The sequence below is a fragment of the Vigna unguiculata genome, chromosome 11, assembly GCF_004118075.2.
Source record: "Vigna unguiculata cultivar IT97K-499-35 chromosome 11, ASM411807v1, whole genome shotgun sequence".
NCBI lineage: Eukaryota > Viridiplantae > Streptophyta > Magnoliopsida > Fabales > Fabaceae > Vigna > Vigna unguiculata.
Window position 1 is genome coordinate 4,893,937 of NC_040289.1, and position 18,030 is coordinate 4,911,966.

Consider the following 18,030-nt stretch of genomic DNA (forward strand, 5'->3'; position numbering starts at 1 on the left):
TGAAAACCTAATTTTAACCTTTTTTTTTTATAAATGCATACGAATAAGCTTATCTAAAATGTTCTTTTAAGACATGAGTAAATCACATAGTTACTCCATGTCACTCTTAATTAAGTGTTATTATAATTTTTTTTTAGATGTTCATGAAGCTCCAAAACAATTTTAAAATTAAATCAAGTTAAAATTGATTAGGATAAAAAAAAAACTATAAACATGACTAAACATATGCTAAGTATCATATCTTTTTCACCAATGTTGTATTATAATAATGATTTTTTAAAAATGGGTGATGATATTTTTACACCTACCAAATAAAATAAAATACATTCACTCAATATAATGAATATTTTAATTATATTTATTTTACTTTTTAACTTAAAATTTTAATAAACATTATTATCTTATAATGAGTTGTAAAGTGTTGCAAAGTGGAAATAAGAGAAAAAAATAAGTGTCAAAGAATTATTTTTCTTTTCAAATATAAAAATATATTTACCAACTCTTCAAATATATACATCTTCACTTTTCATCTACATGCTTTGAAAACATGGATTAGTTTTCCTATTAGTAACACAAAATATGCTCTTAATTTAAATAAACTTGTTTATATTGATTATACATATATAAGTAGAAAATATTTACAAATATCTATATTTTCTATTTGAACACATAAATCTATAGCATAAAAAAATAAATAGTTTGGTATTTCTAAATAACAATAATAGAATATAAGGCAATAATTTTACAAATTATCAATTTGAATTAAAAGTATATGAATATCAATAATTTTTTTTCGAAAAAATATATACAAGTAAAAAATAATTTAAAGTAATTATGTCATAAAACATATTAATTAAGTAAAACATATAATCACAAAACCGACTTATAAAGCCACCCCTCATGCCGAGGATACAAAAAATTAGTGGGTGGTCCTTTAGCGGATGAAATAAAATGTCAAAAAAAATTCACTAAGATAGATTCTAACTTTCTGATATCAGCTTGTAAGGTGAGGTTTACAGACTTATATACTATGAAATTATCTTATCTCTAGTTAACATGAGACTTCCAACAAATATAATTATATTATGTTAACCCTTAAAATTATTAGTCAATATTATGGTTAATAATATCATATTAACGATAGAATTCAGTAATTAACAATAAAAATATATTTTATCCTAAATTTTAACACAAACAATCCTCCAACTAATTAAATTGTGTTTTTTTTAATCAACAAAATAATCACAATTCTTACTATTGTACACAGTTGTACTCCATATTCTATATTCTATATTATGCAATCGTGCAACCTTTTTGCAAAATCATTCTATCCGAACCCTAAAAATATCCCCAAAATGGTGCCACGTGTAAGCCCCACTTGAAGCATTCTAAATGCCACCACCCTCGTAAGTTTTTCCCTATATAACAAGGAAAGTTCATTATTCAGTGTACAAGTAGTTGATTTAACAAAAAAAAACGACACAGATAGTGATGTCGGAGAGTGGTAGAAGACGCGGCGGCGCCACCGGCGGAGGAGAACAGCTCCTGGCGGAGGAGGCCTCCGGAGACTTGCCGTGGAGACTGAATGTGAAGGAGTTTCAGTTGCCACGCCAAAGTCATAGCCATGATCACCGTAATAGCCCAACTTACTTCACTTTCCATCGTCTTTTTCGGAAACCCAGTAAGACATTTCTCTCTTCATTTCCATCTTCGTCTGTTTAATTTTATTCTCATAAGTTTTAAAATCATGTCACCGAGATAAATATATTTATTAGTATTTTTTAAAAGTTTTAGATCAATTTAATCATAGAATTTTTAGATCATTTAATTTTCATATTTAAAAATACATTAATTTAATAATTTTAATCATATTTTATTAAATTTATAAATACTTTTCTTAAAAATATATCAAACGATCCACATAAATAACTCAAATCTATTATAAAATATATTTAAAACGTTAAATAAATTTTAAAAAATTTAATTAAAAAAATTAAATCCAAACATTTTATACTAAAAAAATATATTCATACCTTCCTTAATTAATATATCTAAAAAAATAAATAAAGTTTAAAATATGACGAAAATCAAAATTATATTATAATTTAAGGATAAAAACATTTAAATAACCCATAATATAATTAGTATGTAAAAGTATAAACTTTAGTTTATATCCTTTTTGTCTTATGGCAATGGAGTAGCTACATCATTCTTTGATCTTTGTTGAGGTGTTGGTGAGAAAAGTTGGAGGTGTTTGAGAGGTATTTTTTCACATACTATTTGAACTTAAGTGAAGATTATTAAACCTTAATGCAAGAAGTTATTCTTTTTTTTTTTTTGCAACATGGATTTTGGGATAAGGTTGGTTTTGAATTGTGCAATTTAAAGACTTTTTGAATTCTACACTATATAAGTGAAAGGTGATTATTTTCAAAATTTATAATTTAAAAGTTAAAACTGTGTTTCAAATTATACATTTAAGTCAATTTTTTTTTGGATTATAATTCGAAATAGATTTTTAGATTCAAAATTGAGTTTAAAAGTCAAACTTTAAAAAACTTTAAGAAGATATTTATAATATGGAAAAATTCCAGAAAGGAAAAATCAAAGTATTGCACAACCCAAAAAAATGAAAGAGAAAAAAGAGTGAAGTATTTCAGTATATAAAGTGTAAAATCATAAATTTTATTCAAAATTAATAATTAAAATCATCCGAGATACTAATATATTTGTAACAAATTAGAAAAGTAATAAAGTTTAAATACCTGTTTTTAATTTATTTTGAAAAAGGTACCCTATTTTTTTTACATTAGTTATTTAGTTGTCATTTATCTTAACTTTTAGAAGAAAAATTGCATTTTAAGTAATTGAAATATATAAAGTTCATTTCAATAAAAGTTTATTAAAATAAGTGTATATTTTGAAAAACTAATTAATTGATAATAAAAATCAAATCATAAGGTTACCTCAACTCCACACAACACTCCACTTATATACTATATATGAAATTGCTTTATTGCTAATCGATGTGAGACTTTAAACACATATCTTCATACCTGATATCATGTTAAAAGTAGAGTTTAAGTCTAACCCATCTTCACAAAATCGACTTGTAAAATATGAGACTTCCAACAAATAATGACATTGATGTTTTAAAATATATTAAGTTTTTCAATATATCAATATTTGTATATTTTTAATGTTGTGCAGAGGACAACGATTCAAATTTCAGTAGAAAATTTGAACTAATCCTTTTAAAAAGTTTATCCACGTATAATTGGATTATGTATAGTAATTAATCACAGAATCAGTGGCAGATGATTTTGGGGCAGGGAGGGGCCCTGCCCCCCAAATTTTGAATTTTTTTAAATTATATATATATATATATATATATTATTTTTTGGAAATTTATTAAAACTTTTAATTGTAAGTATTATATTTTAAGATTTGATCAAAATTAAATTATGTATTTTTTATTTATTTTATAAAGCACAACATTTAATTTTAATAGATAATAAAGAATAAAAATATTTAGGTTTAATTTCTCTTTTGGTCCTTGTTTTTGTCAAAAAATTGACACTAGAATTATATTAATTACATCATAAAGCAAATCATCCATATTAAAAGTTTCAATTTTAATATTAATCTATTTTAAGAGATTTAAAGAGATTGATGGTAAAAGACCAAATTGCATTAGTTTTTAAAAAAATCAAAACAAAATTGAGACTAAAAAAAACTCGAGGACCAACTTAACATTTTTAAACAAAAATCATGAATCAAAAGAGTAATTAAACCAAATATTTATTAAGATAATTTTTATTTTCATTCTTATTGTGTTTTTAATTTTTTTCACAAATTGTAATAATCTCTCACTCTCATATGTTTTCTCTTTTTTTTTTTCTTGAAGAAAAAAAGTTAGACACAAACTCTTTTTTTTTGCTTTCATTTCTCATTTATGCTCTTCTCTCCTTGTCTCTTGTCTCACTTGATAACGAAAACATTATTTTTTATCTCATTAGCTTTTTGTTCACTTTTGTATGAATATACAAAAAACATGTATCACGTGTTTTTCATAATCGATTTTTAATTGTAACTTAATTATAATATATTTTTCTTTTAATAACTACGTGTCTCAATTGTTTATTAGACTATGATAAATTATTTTTTAATATTATTTACAAAAGAAGTATATTGATAAAGAATAAAGGAATAAATTCGTCGTTTAAAAGTGATAAAAAAGAAACTATTAATGAAAACAATATAGATTATACTTCTTCACATATTTTGAAGCATTATACTAATGATCAAATTGTTTAGTAGAGAAGTCATTCTTTGAAGCATTATACTAATGGTCAAATTCAATGATCTCAAAATTATATTATTTTGACCCTTCCAATATTTTTTTGTCAAGATCTGCCTCTGCACAAAATATTGGTTATAGTCATTATCTTTTGTTTTGATACAATTATAAATTAAGTAACTAAAATAATTAAAACAACTAATTTTCTCATTCATTACGTGCATTTAAAAAAAAAAAAATAGAACTTAGATGAGACATAGTGTGGTCACAATTGTTTCTAAGAGATATATGAAAATTTTATTTTATTTTCCAGCTCATCATCTTTTGTTTTTGGAGTAATGGGTTGGCTTAATTTTGTTTAATTACGTGTTTTATTGTTTGTAGTGATGGAGGAATCTTGGCATATATAAGTAAAACTTTTCTTTTTATTATATTCTCTTTTATTGCTTTTATGATCATATTGGTGGAATATTTGTTTTTTTCTTTTTGAAAAAGATAGGTTATAAAGTGATTCCTTGATAATGAGAGGATATACTAAGCATCTGTGTGCATTTTAATTTGTTTTGTTAGAGATTTCACGTGAGTTAAGAATATTAATTGAAAATATAATTAAATTATAATACATATAAAAATAAGTATAAATCTTCTTTAATAAACTAATTTTATGAGATCATGTTAAATGTAAATTTTATTTTTATAGTATCAAAATTTATACTAATAATAAAATGTAGAGACAAGTGTATTTTGTCAATAAGTGTATTTTCTCAAAGCCTAGATGTGAAAAATATTTACCTATTTTTTACTTTGTCTTCATTCATAAGATTGAAATCCAAAACTTTATATTAAAAATCTGAATTTAGTTTCTCGAATTTTCAGAATAAAATTTCTGAAACTAGATTTCTAGAACATAATTTTTGAAATAAAAAATTCAGAATGCATGAAATGTGTTTTGGAACAAGTTTTTGCAGACTAAATTTTCCAAAACACTTATAATATGAAATGCAACAGCAGCATTGATGTGATACAGTAATATAAGGTGTTTGAGTCTTTCTCTATTATCGTAGGGTGCAGTTAGTAAATATGGGTGGTGCAAGAAGTAATAACCCTATTTTTGTTGCAACCCTCTTAGCCCGCAGTTTGAAAAGAAAAACGTTATAAGCACTAAAACTTTGTGCTGTTTTCTTTATAGTCCTTACAAAATATAATATTTTCGTTTTTAGTCTTCCAAAACATTACGCGTAGTAGGATAAAAGAATCCTTAAAATGTTGGGTATTAACTTGTGATTGGAAGTTATGAACCATTAGATTTGAGATCAGAATAAAGTTTTTTCTTTGAAAGACAGGTGTCAATCAAGGTTAAGGAAAGCAAAATGTATTTAAATTATTTTTTATTTCAATTTTTTTAACAATGTTAGATTATTAAATGTGTTAGAAGTAATTTACTTAATCAGATTCACTACACAAACAAAGAATGATAAAAGAGAAGTGTAATATTTAGGATGACACGAGCTAGCTTACATATATATATATATATATATATATATATATATATATATATATATATATATATATATATATATATATATATTTTTAATTTAAAAATTAAAATAAAAAATAATTTAAATGATTAATTTTTTATATTATATTGTTTTAAGGATGTAAACATTTAATTATATATTATAGTTCAGATCATTAACACTTATAAATTGAGTTTTAATTATTAGTTATAAAAAGAATTTAATATATAAATATTTACTTTATCTTATTAAAAATATTAATTAACCAATTAAAAGTTTAGAAAATATTTAGATAATAAATATGTTTTTAATATTTATTTATTTATATAAACAAAATTTTGAAATAAAATTAAAAAAAAAATCAGTTTAGATATTATTTTTGACAAACCAATGACGAGTCGACCAAAATAGGTCGGACTAACCCGTTTTGTCATCTCTAACGATATTAGACTCTAGAAGATAAATTATAATACTATCAAGAAATAAGGACACATAAAATTAAATTATCACATCATATTACTAAAAAATAATAAAAATAGATAATTAAATGGTATCTTAAAAATGGATAAAAAAAGTAAATCAAAATATCATTATCCTAAAAATTAACAAACTTCGATCTATGTGTACATAAGAATATACTCATATACTCTTAGTAAATTCTCATTCAATGTACAACTAAAACATTATAACATTAGATTTTATTGATGATACAAAGGTCTTATTTTTTATAGAGTAATACAAAGTTTGTATTTGGAATCTGTCTTCTGCTATACTTGCCATTATGCTTCAATGATTATGTTTTAATAATATTGGTAAAATGCATAGCTCTATAATTCAACTTTGTTTCAGAAAAGGAACGCAAGGTTGCAGAATACTACAAGAAACAGGAGAAGCTCCTTGAAGGGTACAATGACATGGATTCCATGACTGAAACGGGTTATTTCCCTGGAACTCTCACTGAGGTTCATTATTCTCTCACCACCATTCACTCATCATATGATAAAATGTTACTGTTCCTTTAAATTCCAAAGGGTAATTTCAAAATTCCTTATTTTTTTTTTCTTTTTCTCAGGATGAAATGAAGCAATTAGCAAGAAGTGAGAGACTGGCAGTGAATGTGTCCAATGCAGCTAACTTGGTGTTATTTGCAGCAAAGGTTTATACTTCCATTGAGAGTAAATCATTAGCAGTCATTGCTTCCACCATGGATTCTCTCTTAGATCTCTTGTCTGGGTTCATACTGTGGTTCACTGCCTATGCCATGAGAAACCCAAACCAGTATCACTACCCCATTGGAAAGAAAAGGATGCAACCAGTGGTAAGCTGTCATATAGTTAGGATTGTTACAAATTAAGTATACGAAGATAGTCTTATATTGAGTAAAAATGAAAAAGTTAGAATAATATATTTTAGAAGTTTCACATCAATTAGAGATAAATTTAGATTATATAAGTGAGTGCAAACTTTACCTTATAAACCGGTTTTGCGGGATTGAATTAGACTTAAAATCTACTTCTTAACATGGTATCAGAATCAAGTTAGGTTAGAATCTATCATAGCGAAATTTGATGGTTCCACCTGCTATCGAGTCGTTGTTGGACCACCCATTAATGTTAATCTCATATTCGATATGTATATACTTGAGCGTGAAAAGAGTGTGTTGAAAGTCTTACATCGAGTAAAGATAAATTTAGATTATATAAGTCGGACCAACCTGCGAGCCTGCAAACCTAAAAGAATGCAGGTCATGTCTAAACGGACTAGGTCTAAACGGATTCGGTCGGCCAGCATTACCACCCATAATTCATGTCTGTTCAGTTTTACTGAGACTTTTTACATGTGCAGGGTATCATTGTTTTTGCATCTGTGATGGCAACCTTGGGATTGCAGATTCTGATTGAGTCTGGTAGACAACTCATTACGAAGGTAGTTGAAATCATAACTTCACTTTTTCTTTCAAAATTGTGGTTTTATGGTTACATGTGATGTGTCAAGTGTAGAAAAGTTGAGTATTAATTCTGCTACATAGATTTTGTTATGAGTTCATCTATTTTTAATTTCTTGCTTCGTTATTCTTTATCTGACAGTCTAAGCCTGAAATGGATTCTCAAGAGTTGAAATGGATGATTGGGATTATGGCATCTGTTACTGTGGTGAAGTTCATACTCATGATCTACTGTCGAAGGTTTAAGAACGAAATTGTCAGAGCTTATGCACAAGATCATTTTTTTGATGTTATTACAAACTCAGTTGGATTAGTTGCTGCTGTGCTTGCTGTGAAGTACTCTTGGTGGATTGATCCAATGGGAGCTATTATTGTGAGTTCCTAACTCTGTCACTCCCCTCTCAGAAATTGGATATTCTCATGTTCAAAGTTTGTGAATGAGAGAAAAAGATTAAAGCTTCCCCAATGACTAACTAAAAATTTTCCAACTTTAGACCCAAATTCTAAAAGTTTGACATGAAAATTTAACATGAGAGAATCTATTACCATTTTTTCATTGGGTGCTCATAGTTTACATATTAGATGTGTCCTGTGCATTACTTGACATGTCATGATTCTTCCAGGATCATATAAGCAAATGACTTATTAAGAGGTGAACTTTAAGTTTAGGTAAATTGGCAAAATTGACTTATAATTATAAGGTTAGGTATACACTCATTCATATATTATTAATTTGTCTTATTTCTAGTCGATGTAGAATCTCTAATGCATCGACATGTACATATCAAACGTGAGATTAGATACTAATGAATAGTTCCATAGTAGTGACATGATATGCCTAACAAATAACAAATCTTATTAGGACACACTTCAAACAGTTTTGATACCATCTTAAAAGGTGAAATTTAAGCTTAATTCAACCTTACGAAACCGGTTTGTAAGGTTAAGTTTGCATCTCTTTATATATTGTAAATTTGTTTTATCCCTAATCGATGTACCGAACATAGATTCTACAAGGGTCACATTGTTAGGAATCCAAGTGTGAGTCTAAGTCTCGTATTGGCTAGAAATGAGAAAGTCGAACATTATATAAGGATACAGACCCATAAACCCATTGCCTTAAGGTTTTGGGTTGAGAGTTGTGTCAATGCTTCATATAGTTAAACTCAGATCTCATTGGTGTTGTATCTCCCCAGTGAAACCCCCTCTATAAACCTAACACACATAAACAAATGATTTATTGAAAGTGTCATTCTGGTATTGCATGATTGTTTTGTTACTATAAATGTAAAAAAAAGCAATTGATGATTATGTTATCCTGAATATCCAATGCCAGATAGCAGTGTACACAATTAGCACATGGGCAAAGACAGTGATTGAGAATGTGTGGTCTCTAATTGGAAGAACAGCACCACCTGATTTTCTGGCAAAGTTGACATATCTGATATGGAACCACCATGAAGAGGTTAAGCACATAGACACTGTGAGAGCATACACCTTTGGTGCTCATTACTTTGTTGAAGTAGATATAGTGTTACCAGAAGACATGCCTCTCAATCAAGCACACAACATTGGTGAGACATTGCAGGAAAAATTGGAACAGCTTCCTCAAGTTGAAAGAGCCTTTGTCCACATTGATTTTGAGTTTACTCACAGACCTGAACATAAGATGATGCTATGAACAACTATATGCCAAACTAGTAATTAAAATGGTTGGTTTTAATGTGTGGCTAATATCATTTTTTCAAAGGGTTAATTTGATTTTGGTAATTGCTTTTCTTTTTCAAATTATAACTTGTGTTTGACGATAGTTAAAGGTGCATGAGAAAAATTATTCACCTCTCATAATTAGAAGTAACAACAATTATCTTTTTCTTTTTTAATAGGAAAACATTGTTTCTATAGCTACTGTTACTATACGAGAAATAACTATTAACTGATAGAGAGAATTATTATCATTATGACATTTACTGATAATAAAATATTCCTTTATATATCAATTCCCAATCATAGAATAAAATCTTATCCCAACCACCAAATGCGAATAATAACAATTATTAAATTTAATAGTTGTTAGAAGTAAATTTTAGTGATTCAAATTTTTTATTATATTAATCCTCTTTATAATTAGTGGAGATTAACTTATTAGAAATTAACAAAAATGAATTACTCTTAATCACATAATCTTAACATTAACACCACTTCATCTTAAAGAGTTACAGGTGTATACACAGTGAAAATAATCATTTACTTACATATTAATGACATATCATGAAGAATCTAACATGAAAAATATGCAATAACATTTTTATAACTAAACAAACTTTTTTTTACTTAGATATTAATGACATATCTTGAAGAATCTTGCCTGAAAAATATGCAATAACAATTTTATAATTAAACACAAGTTTTTTTTAAGTAGGATGTCCTAGATCCAACTTAAATTTTGAAATTTATGTACACCCTAGAACGTTCCACGTTTATAATCTCTGTAAGTTTTGAAATTTTAAAATTTTGAAAATTTGAAAAATATGCGACAAGCTCGTTTCTTCCAAATGATGTTCTTCCTTCGTCTTTGTAAGTGATTTTGTGTGAAGATTGTTTTTTTAATTGGATTGTGGTTTATTATTCTTCATTAATGTTATGGTTTAAACCTCAATTTTATTTTTTAAATTGACACCGTGATTATTTATGTTATATAAAATAATGTATAATCATTCTCTCCAACTTATGTAGTTCAGTTTATATTATTTTCTTGCTTAGTTCGTTTTTAAGTTTTATTAGACTTTTTATTAGAACTTGAAAATTATATTTTATTGAGAAATTTTGTGTATTTCAAGTTTTGATTTGAGTCAAAAGCAAATGATTTTTTTCTTTCACCATAGGAAAAGACATTTTCTTGAACTTGGGATTTTGTTAGATAAAAATTGTGTTGAGGTACGGGGAGCTATAATTATATTTTTGCATGTTCGATTTCTATTGACCGAATTCATGAATTTGAGTTGTGTTGTTGTTTTAAATGATTGATCTGCTTGATTTAGTTTTGGATCTATTGATCTGTTTGATTGGAGTTTTTTATTTGGGAATTAGTTTAATTGTGTTATAACCATCCAATTAACTCTATCTAAGGTCTATTATTTTGAACTAAATAATGAACTTTCTTACTAATGAGAAGCTAAAATGACTAAATTGGAGGATTGAGTCACCTAAAGCAGCTGGATCGGAATTGTTCACATATACATTGTTGGGTAGTAACACAAGATCATCAAACGCTATCTTGAAGTGTGATGATTTTAAGAGAATGGAAGTGTATGAATGTGATGACATAATTGGTTATATTGATTACTATAAATATGGATATGAATGAATGTTCTTTTTGCTAAGTTTTTTGATTACTTATGAGTACATAACCTCAAACACAACCAATTTATACAGAGGAAGGAACGAAGGTGTTTCGTTCTATGATTTTGGTCAAACTCTTTATTAATTATTTTTTGTATGTATGACGATTTATTAAATAAAATAATGTACAAAGGAGTAAAGATGAACTCTATGTTTGAAGATTTTAAGATTCTGGTCAAACTGTGTTAATTTTTTTGATAAATTATTAATTAGTCTCTAATTAATTAATGACCAATTATAATTTTTTATTTATAATCGTGTGACTATTTTAATAACCAATAATTTTTTATTTTATAAATTGATATTTAATTTGGTTACTATAATAACTAATAATTTTTATCATTAAAATTAATTATTATTTAACATTTTTCTTATAATATATTAAATATTCAAATTTTCATTATTCAACCAAGGAGAACTTTAATTACTAATATAAAGCCGCTATAACTTAAATTTCGGTTTCAGTGGTTCGTGAAAAAATTTCACGAGTTTTGTTTTACTTTTATATCGGTTATCTTATTCATTTTTATTTTTATTTAATATAGAGTTTTTAACTCACTTATACTTATTAATTTTGTAGTTAACCATGAGTATTTCAGTGATGGTAATTTTTTTACCATTATTCTATAAGAACATGATTTCTTTAAACAAAAGACTTTTGATAAAAAAAAATTTATAAATTTAATGATTTTTCACTTATCTTATGTCGTACTCATCTAAGCATTGATATCTAAGCATTGATATCGCTTGTAAAATTTTCAAGGTGAGACATAAAAAATTTTGGCATGAGTATTTCAATGATGGTAATTTTTTTACCATTATTCTATAAGAACATGATTTCTTTAAACAAAAGACTTTTGATAAAAAAAAAATTCATAAATTTAATGATTTTTCACTTATCTTATGTCGTACTCATCTAAGCATTGATATCACTTGTAAAATTTTCAAGGTGAGACATAAAAAATTTTGGCATCAACGAATCATTAATAGGTCTTTATAAAAAAATAAGACATTTAACTCAAATATCTAACACTATAAATTTTTTAGTTCTTCCATTTATATATTCTCCATTTTGCTCCTTTTTTCTATTCAATGTAAAATTTTAAATCACTTTAGAATTTCAATTTATGTAACGATGCTTTCGCATATCTTTTAAGAAAATAAAAACTCTTAAACGGTAGTAATATTGATATTTGCTAATAACATGTTCCAAGATAGTAAACATTTAATTATCTTTGCAAAAACAGAAAACATTTAAATAATTAAATAAATTATAGTACTAAAAAAGAAATGTTTGTATAATGTAACATGGGATACACATAATATTTTATTAATAATTTATCAAAACAATTAACACAGTTTGACCAAAATCTTAAAATCATCAAACATAGAGTTTATCTTTACTTCTCTACAATATTTTATTTAATAAATCGTCATACATACAAAAAATAATTAATAAAGAGTTTGACCAAAATCATAGAACGAAACACCTTCGTTCCTTCCTCTATATACATTGATTGTGTCTGAGGTTATGTACTCATAAGTAATCAAAAAGCTTAGCAAAAAGAACATTCATTCATATCCATATTTATAGTAATCAACATAAGCATATCTGCATATTTGTGCAGAAAGAATGAGTGAAGGACATAGAAACGTTGCATGTGTGTTGTGTAGGTATCAACATAGACGTCACGATGGTAGTTGTGAATTTGGACAATATTTTGCGAGTAACAGGTCAATCGAGTTTGAGAATGCTTGCAGGCTTTTTGGTTTGGCGAATTTGCTTAGATTGATGCGTTCTGCTGAAGTATTTGAAAGACAAGTTATGGCTGATTCCATTCTAATTGAGGGTAACATGTGGAGCAATGATCCCATTCATGGTGCCTTAGGTCATGTCCTTACTTTGAACAATAAGATCCAATCTGTTCAGAGAGAGTTACAAATTGTAAACACTATGCTTGCTCAATGCTCACTTCAAACAACTTCACATGTTGCAAACACTGTTGTGGTAAGAGTTCTTTTTTTATCTATGATTATAGTATCAGCTGCCTTTAGTTAAATTGAATTTGGATTCTCAAATTGATTTTTTTTTCTTTCATTAATTCTTCAAAATAGAATGATTTTTATATTTTAAAATATATTGAAAATTCAAATTATATATATTTTTTGTCTTTAAACTATTTTTAAATATGTGTTTTGTTCATAAAATAAATTATATATATAATTAGCTTGATTAGTAATTTGGTTCATATGTTTAAGACTCTCATTCCATTGTTTCTCTACATTTATTTTTTAAACAATTGAGTTCCTATTTTCTTTTTTTTAAAGACTATATGATCATTTCGTTAAATTGTCATTAACACCGTTTGTAAGGTGCTACATGTTAGAATTTAGGTTATCGATCTACTTTTTGAATCCTTTCTGATTTTTTCTAGTTATTTTCCTCCTATCTTCATGCACCTCACTCCACCTCTTACTACCTTCCACAGTTCTTTTCCCTTTATCCCTTTCTTCTCCACCATCCACCTTCCACCATCATTTTTCCCTTTCTTCCTATATTCTTCACCACCATTTTTCCCTTTTCCGTTTTCTTCTTCTCTTAAGGTTTCTATGATTCATGGGTTGTTGTTCAAACATGTTTTGGAGTTGGATGTGCTTGTTGGCAATGCATTGGTTATTACCTACTTAAAATTTGGATTGTGGGAAATGTGTATGAGGGGTTTGAGGAGATCTTTTGGTGGTATTTAGGAGGATGGAGTTAGATGAAGTGGTTCCTTATAGATGGTGGAGAAAGGTGGAGGAAAATGGGGGGAGGTGGAGGAAGATGGTGGGAGGTAGGCAGAGAAAAAAAAACAGAAAAAGCTAGAGACGTTTCTGTTGGAAATCTCACATCGACTAGAGATAAGATCAATTTAGAGTATATAAGTGGGTGCAAACCTCACATTACATGTCGATTTTGTGGGATTGACTTAGACTAAAGTCTACTTCTTTATACATTTTGACATATGGTACATTTCAAATGACATTAAGGCTAACTTGATAGAAGGGTGACATTGAAGTGTTTTTTGAAAAATAGAAATTCAATTAAATAAAAGACTTAAATATAGAGATCAAATTATTAATTAAGCCTACCTATTTTATCCTTACATTTTATGAAAATCATGAAAAATATAATCTCCAACAAAAATGGGGCATTTTTCACATGGTCTCCATATATCGTTTGCAATACATGGGGCATTTTTCACATTGTCTCCATATATAGTTTGCAAAAAAAAAAATTACATGATTTTCATAAAGTGTAGGGAAAAAATAGATATATAATTTAATTTAAGAATGAAAAATAATTTTTGAAGATAGTTTAAAAAAAACACAACATTTAGCCATAGAAACTTTTTAATATATTAAAATCAATACATCTAGATAGAACAACAAATAAAACATAATACCTACACTCATTAATTCATTCTCAGCATCAATTTTCTTTTGTGGATGTGATAGGATGATGTTGTTGCTGGTTCTTCTCACATCGGACAATCAAGGTATTATTTTGTTATGTTTTTTATATTATTTTCATGGTTTTCTTATTATCTTAATGTATAATATATATTATTTTTTTCAATTAAGCAATCCCATTCCACCTCATGAGAAAGAGGGTGCTGCTCAAGAGAAAGATGATGAGGTTAAGAGAAAGAATAAAAGAAAGCATTGATTTGAAAAATGTGATACTAAATTATGTAGTTATTTAGATATTGCTCATCAAAGTTTATCTTTATAATGTCAAATTAAATAAATACATTTTTCTCATATTCTGATTACAAAGTAATTAAAGGCCAATTATGAAATTACATAAAATCTTTACCATTGCTAAATGTATATCTGTTGAATTAATTAAATTTCAATCAATATTTACGTTTTGTCCATGACTTCTTTACGTTAAATTTTGTTATCATAAATGTAAGTATACATTGTTTAATCAAAGGTTGAAGAATATTTTTTTTATAATTTATTGCATATAAATCTTAATCAATATTTTTTTACATATTTCACAAAAATATTGATAACATCTGACTTAAATTGATAATATTGATAAAAGATATATAACCTAGATTCTGACTTAAAATACCTTCCAAATGACATTAAAAACTAATTTAAAAGAAAGAATCACATCGACTCTATTTTAGTATAATACAAAAATGTTATATATACTTTTACATTTTTTTTTATAGATACTCACGTATCTAAAATTTATTTTTTTTATAAATTTTAAATATTAATATTAATAACAATGAAGATTATTAAGTTTTTTACAAGTTTTAACTTCGTAAAGAGGTTTTTAATTTTTAAAAGTAAACATCATTACTTAACTATTATAGTGTCAGTTTTAAACTTCTGTTACGTGTAATTTTAAAATTTTCATTAATAAATTTGAAATAGTCACCACATGGAGGTTTTAATAAGAAAAATAGTAAACAAAATTAAACCAGTGTATATGAGAAAGATTTCAACAGACTCTCTTTTGTCACAGACATAGCAAAATAAAAATGATTACAAAAACAGAAACTTCGAAAATTTCTTTAATTTCAATAAATGGCGGTTGAAAGATAATAATAACAGTTAAACAGTAGTTAAAAAGCTTAGGTTAGGTAACTTCGTTAGGGTTTCTGTTATTACAGTTATTTCTTTCTCCTCTCTTCTCTTCTCATGCATGCATCTTTGTTCTATATATGCATATGTGTGCATGGAATCGAAACAACTGAAACAATTGAAACAAATATTGGGAGCAATCAAAGAAGAAAGAACGTTTCTTTTCTGCATTTTCATGGCGAACGAACGTCAATGTGCTTTTGTGGTCTCAGTGGACATTGAGTTGGTCAAGCAACTGATAAAACTGAATAGTATATTGGGAGTAACCAAAATTAGTGCTAGTGGAAATACTTGAGTTCATCATGCAACTAATCAAAGGTAACAGCAGTGGTGGTGGTCCTTTGAGGACTGCAGTGACACTCTCTGAGGAGTCACCGATTAAACTGGATGGAAGGAACTTCGTTGCGTGGAAGCACCAAGTTGAAGTTGTCATGGCTCGGCACAATCTGAGGCAGTTCGTTGAGAATCCTCGCATTCCCATCAGATACGCAAACGAGAGTGATCGTTCACGTGACATCGCAACCCTAGAGTATCAGCTATGGCTTGTTCAAGATCAAATGCTGGCGACATGGCTGAAAATGTCTCTGTCCAGAGAGATGTTTCCTTTGGCGTTCGACTGCAGACATTCATGGCAGGTTTGGGATACAGTGTACCTCATTCGTGCAGCCATGGCGACGCAAGTTAGGATAGAGATGAAGAACACCAAGAAAATGGAAACTCAATCAATCTTAGAGTACCTTGCCACCGTCAGAGGTTTCATTGATTCTTTGGTTGAAATGGGTGAAAATGTGTCTGAGATAGAACACATTGGAGCCATTCTGGAAGGTTTGCCACGGGAATATGATGTCGTGGTCAGGGGATTACATTCACGCAGTCATCCTCCTCCACTCGCTCATGTTGAGAACTTTCTGCTGCAGCATGAAGCACATCTTCAGAAATTGAAGGCTGATAGTAATGCTCGTAACAGGAATGAATAAAGCTTCGATCTTGGTGTATCAGATTGTGTTTTCTTTCTTGTGTTACCACACACTGGTTTAGTTTTGAATGTTTTCCATTGATATTCTTGGTTTAACTGTAATAAGAAGATTCTGTGGTCACTGTTGTTGAATTCAGTTTTGTTGTCAACTATGTTGTTGAATTCAGTTTTGTTGTCAACTTCTGAAAGCAAAGAAATGGAGTAATCTTTTCAATATTGCAGAAATTTTAAGTTCTTCTTTCTTACAGATAAAAAGAAATGATCTTTCATTCGGATAATGATAAGAAGTTTACTGGGAAAATAGTTTGTGGAATGAGAAATTACCAAAGTTGAATCTTTTTAGTGTATGTGTTTTCACATGGCACAAAAACTTTGTTCTGAGTTCAAATATCTACAAAATTAGTTGCTTTTTATTTATTGAATTTAATGCAGGTTTCTGGCATAATTCTCAGTGGAGAAATTCAGGACTTTGATGTTGAGTTTCAAAAAAATAACGTGTTCGCATGTTTTCTTTATTTTTGTTTCACGAATTGCATAATTTAAAAGCTTTGATTCTTTGGATATTTCAACTCTTGGACACGGTTGAACAATCAATGAATTTTTAGTTAATATATTTTTCTACTGGATTAACTATACATGAGAATTAATAATAAGGATTAAAGAAATAAAAGAATCAAAGATGTAAAAATAACAAGAATTAATATCTTTATTGTATTAATTAATGTTTTTGTACTTTTAGCATTATATAGCTTACTATAGGTAACCGTAGTTATCAATAAGAATTCTAATATTTACAAATGCACGTCAAAAAAAGTAATGAGAAAAGAAATTTTTGAGTGAATAAAATAAGAGAAAAATTAGGTGTTGTACCACTATTTCCAAAGGAAAATGATACTCTGACCTAGGTTTTTTGACCTGGTTTTTACCCGCCTACGTGGCAGTCTGACGTGGGTAAAAAAAATTGTTTTCGAATAAAAGAAAATGAAGGGATGAGGTGACGGTTCTGACAGTTTTCTGATGGGTCTTATGGAGAGAGAAAACGTCCTGCGGTGCGCGTGAGGAGCCAACACGCGATCTCGAACTCACTTACCCAAAGTTTTGATTTTTTTCACTCACCCTCACTGAGCGCTTTTCTCTCAGACTACCCGAACCCCATCTGAACCCACTCGAAGCGGTGCGGTGCCGTCGGCTTTCTTAAAGCTGAGATATTTTCACTCAAAGCGGTGCGGTGCCGTCGGCTTTGTTA

At 27.9% G+C, this 18,030-nt stretch overlaps 1 protein-coding gene across 1 annotated transcript; it reads left to right on the forward strand.

Annotated features, from left to right (window-relative positions):
* The first annotated feature begins 1,438 nt into the window (after positions 1–1,438).
* On the forward strand, positions 1,439–9,485 carry LOC114168271 (metal tolerance protein 10-like). The gene is made up of 6 exons (XM_028053022.1): positions 1,439–1,681; positions 6,667–6,779; positions 6,890–7,135; positions 7,663–7,743; positions 7,905–8,135; positions 9,099–9,485. The coding sequence occupies exons 1-6, from the start codon at positions 1,492–1,494 to the stop codon at positions 9,441–9,443; spliced, it is 1,206 nt and encodes a 401-aa protein (XP_027908823.1). The 5' UTR covers positions 1,439–1,491; the 3' UTR covers positions 9,444–9,485.
* The last annotated feature ends 8,545 nt before the right edge of the window (positions 9,486–18,030 follow it).

Coding starts and splice junctions, on each gene's coding strand:
- LOC114168271 (XM_028053022.1), top strand. CDS start 1,492: ATGTCGGAGAGTGGTAGAAGACGCGGCGGCGCCACCGGCGGAGGAGAA. Junction 6,780..6,889: donor TCCCTGGAACTCTCACTGAG/GTTCATTATTCT, acceptor TCTTTTTCTCAG/GATGAAATGAAGCAATTAGC. Junction 8,136..9,098: donor ATCCAATGGGAGCTATTATT/GTGAGTTCCTAA, acceptor ATCCAATGCCAG/ATAGCAGTGTACACAATTAG.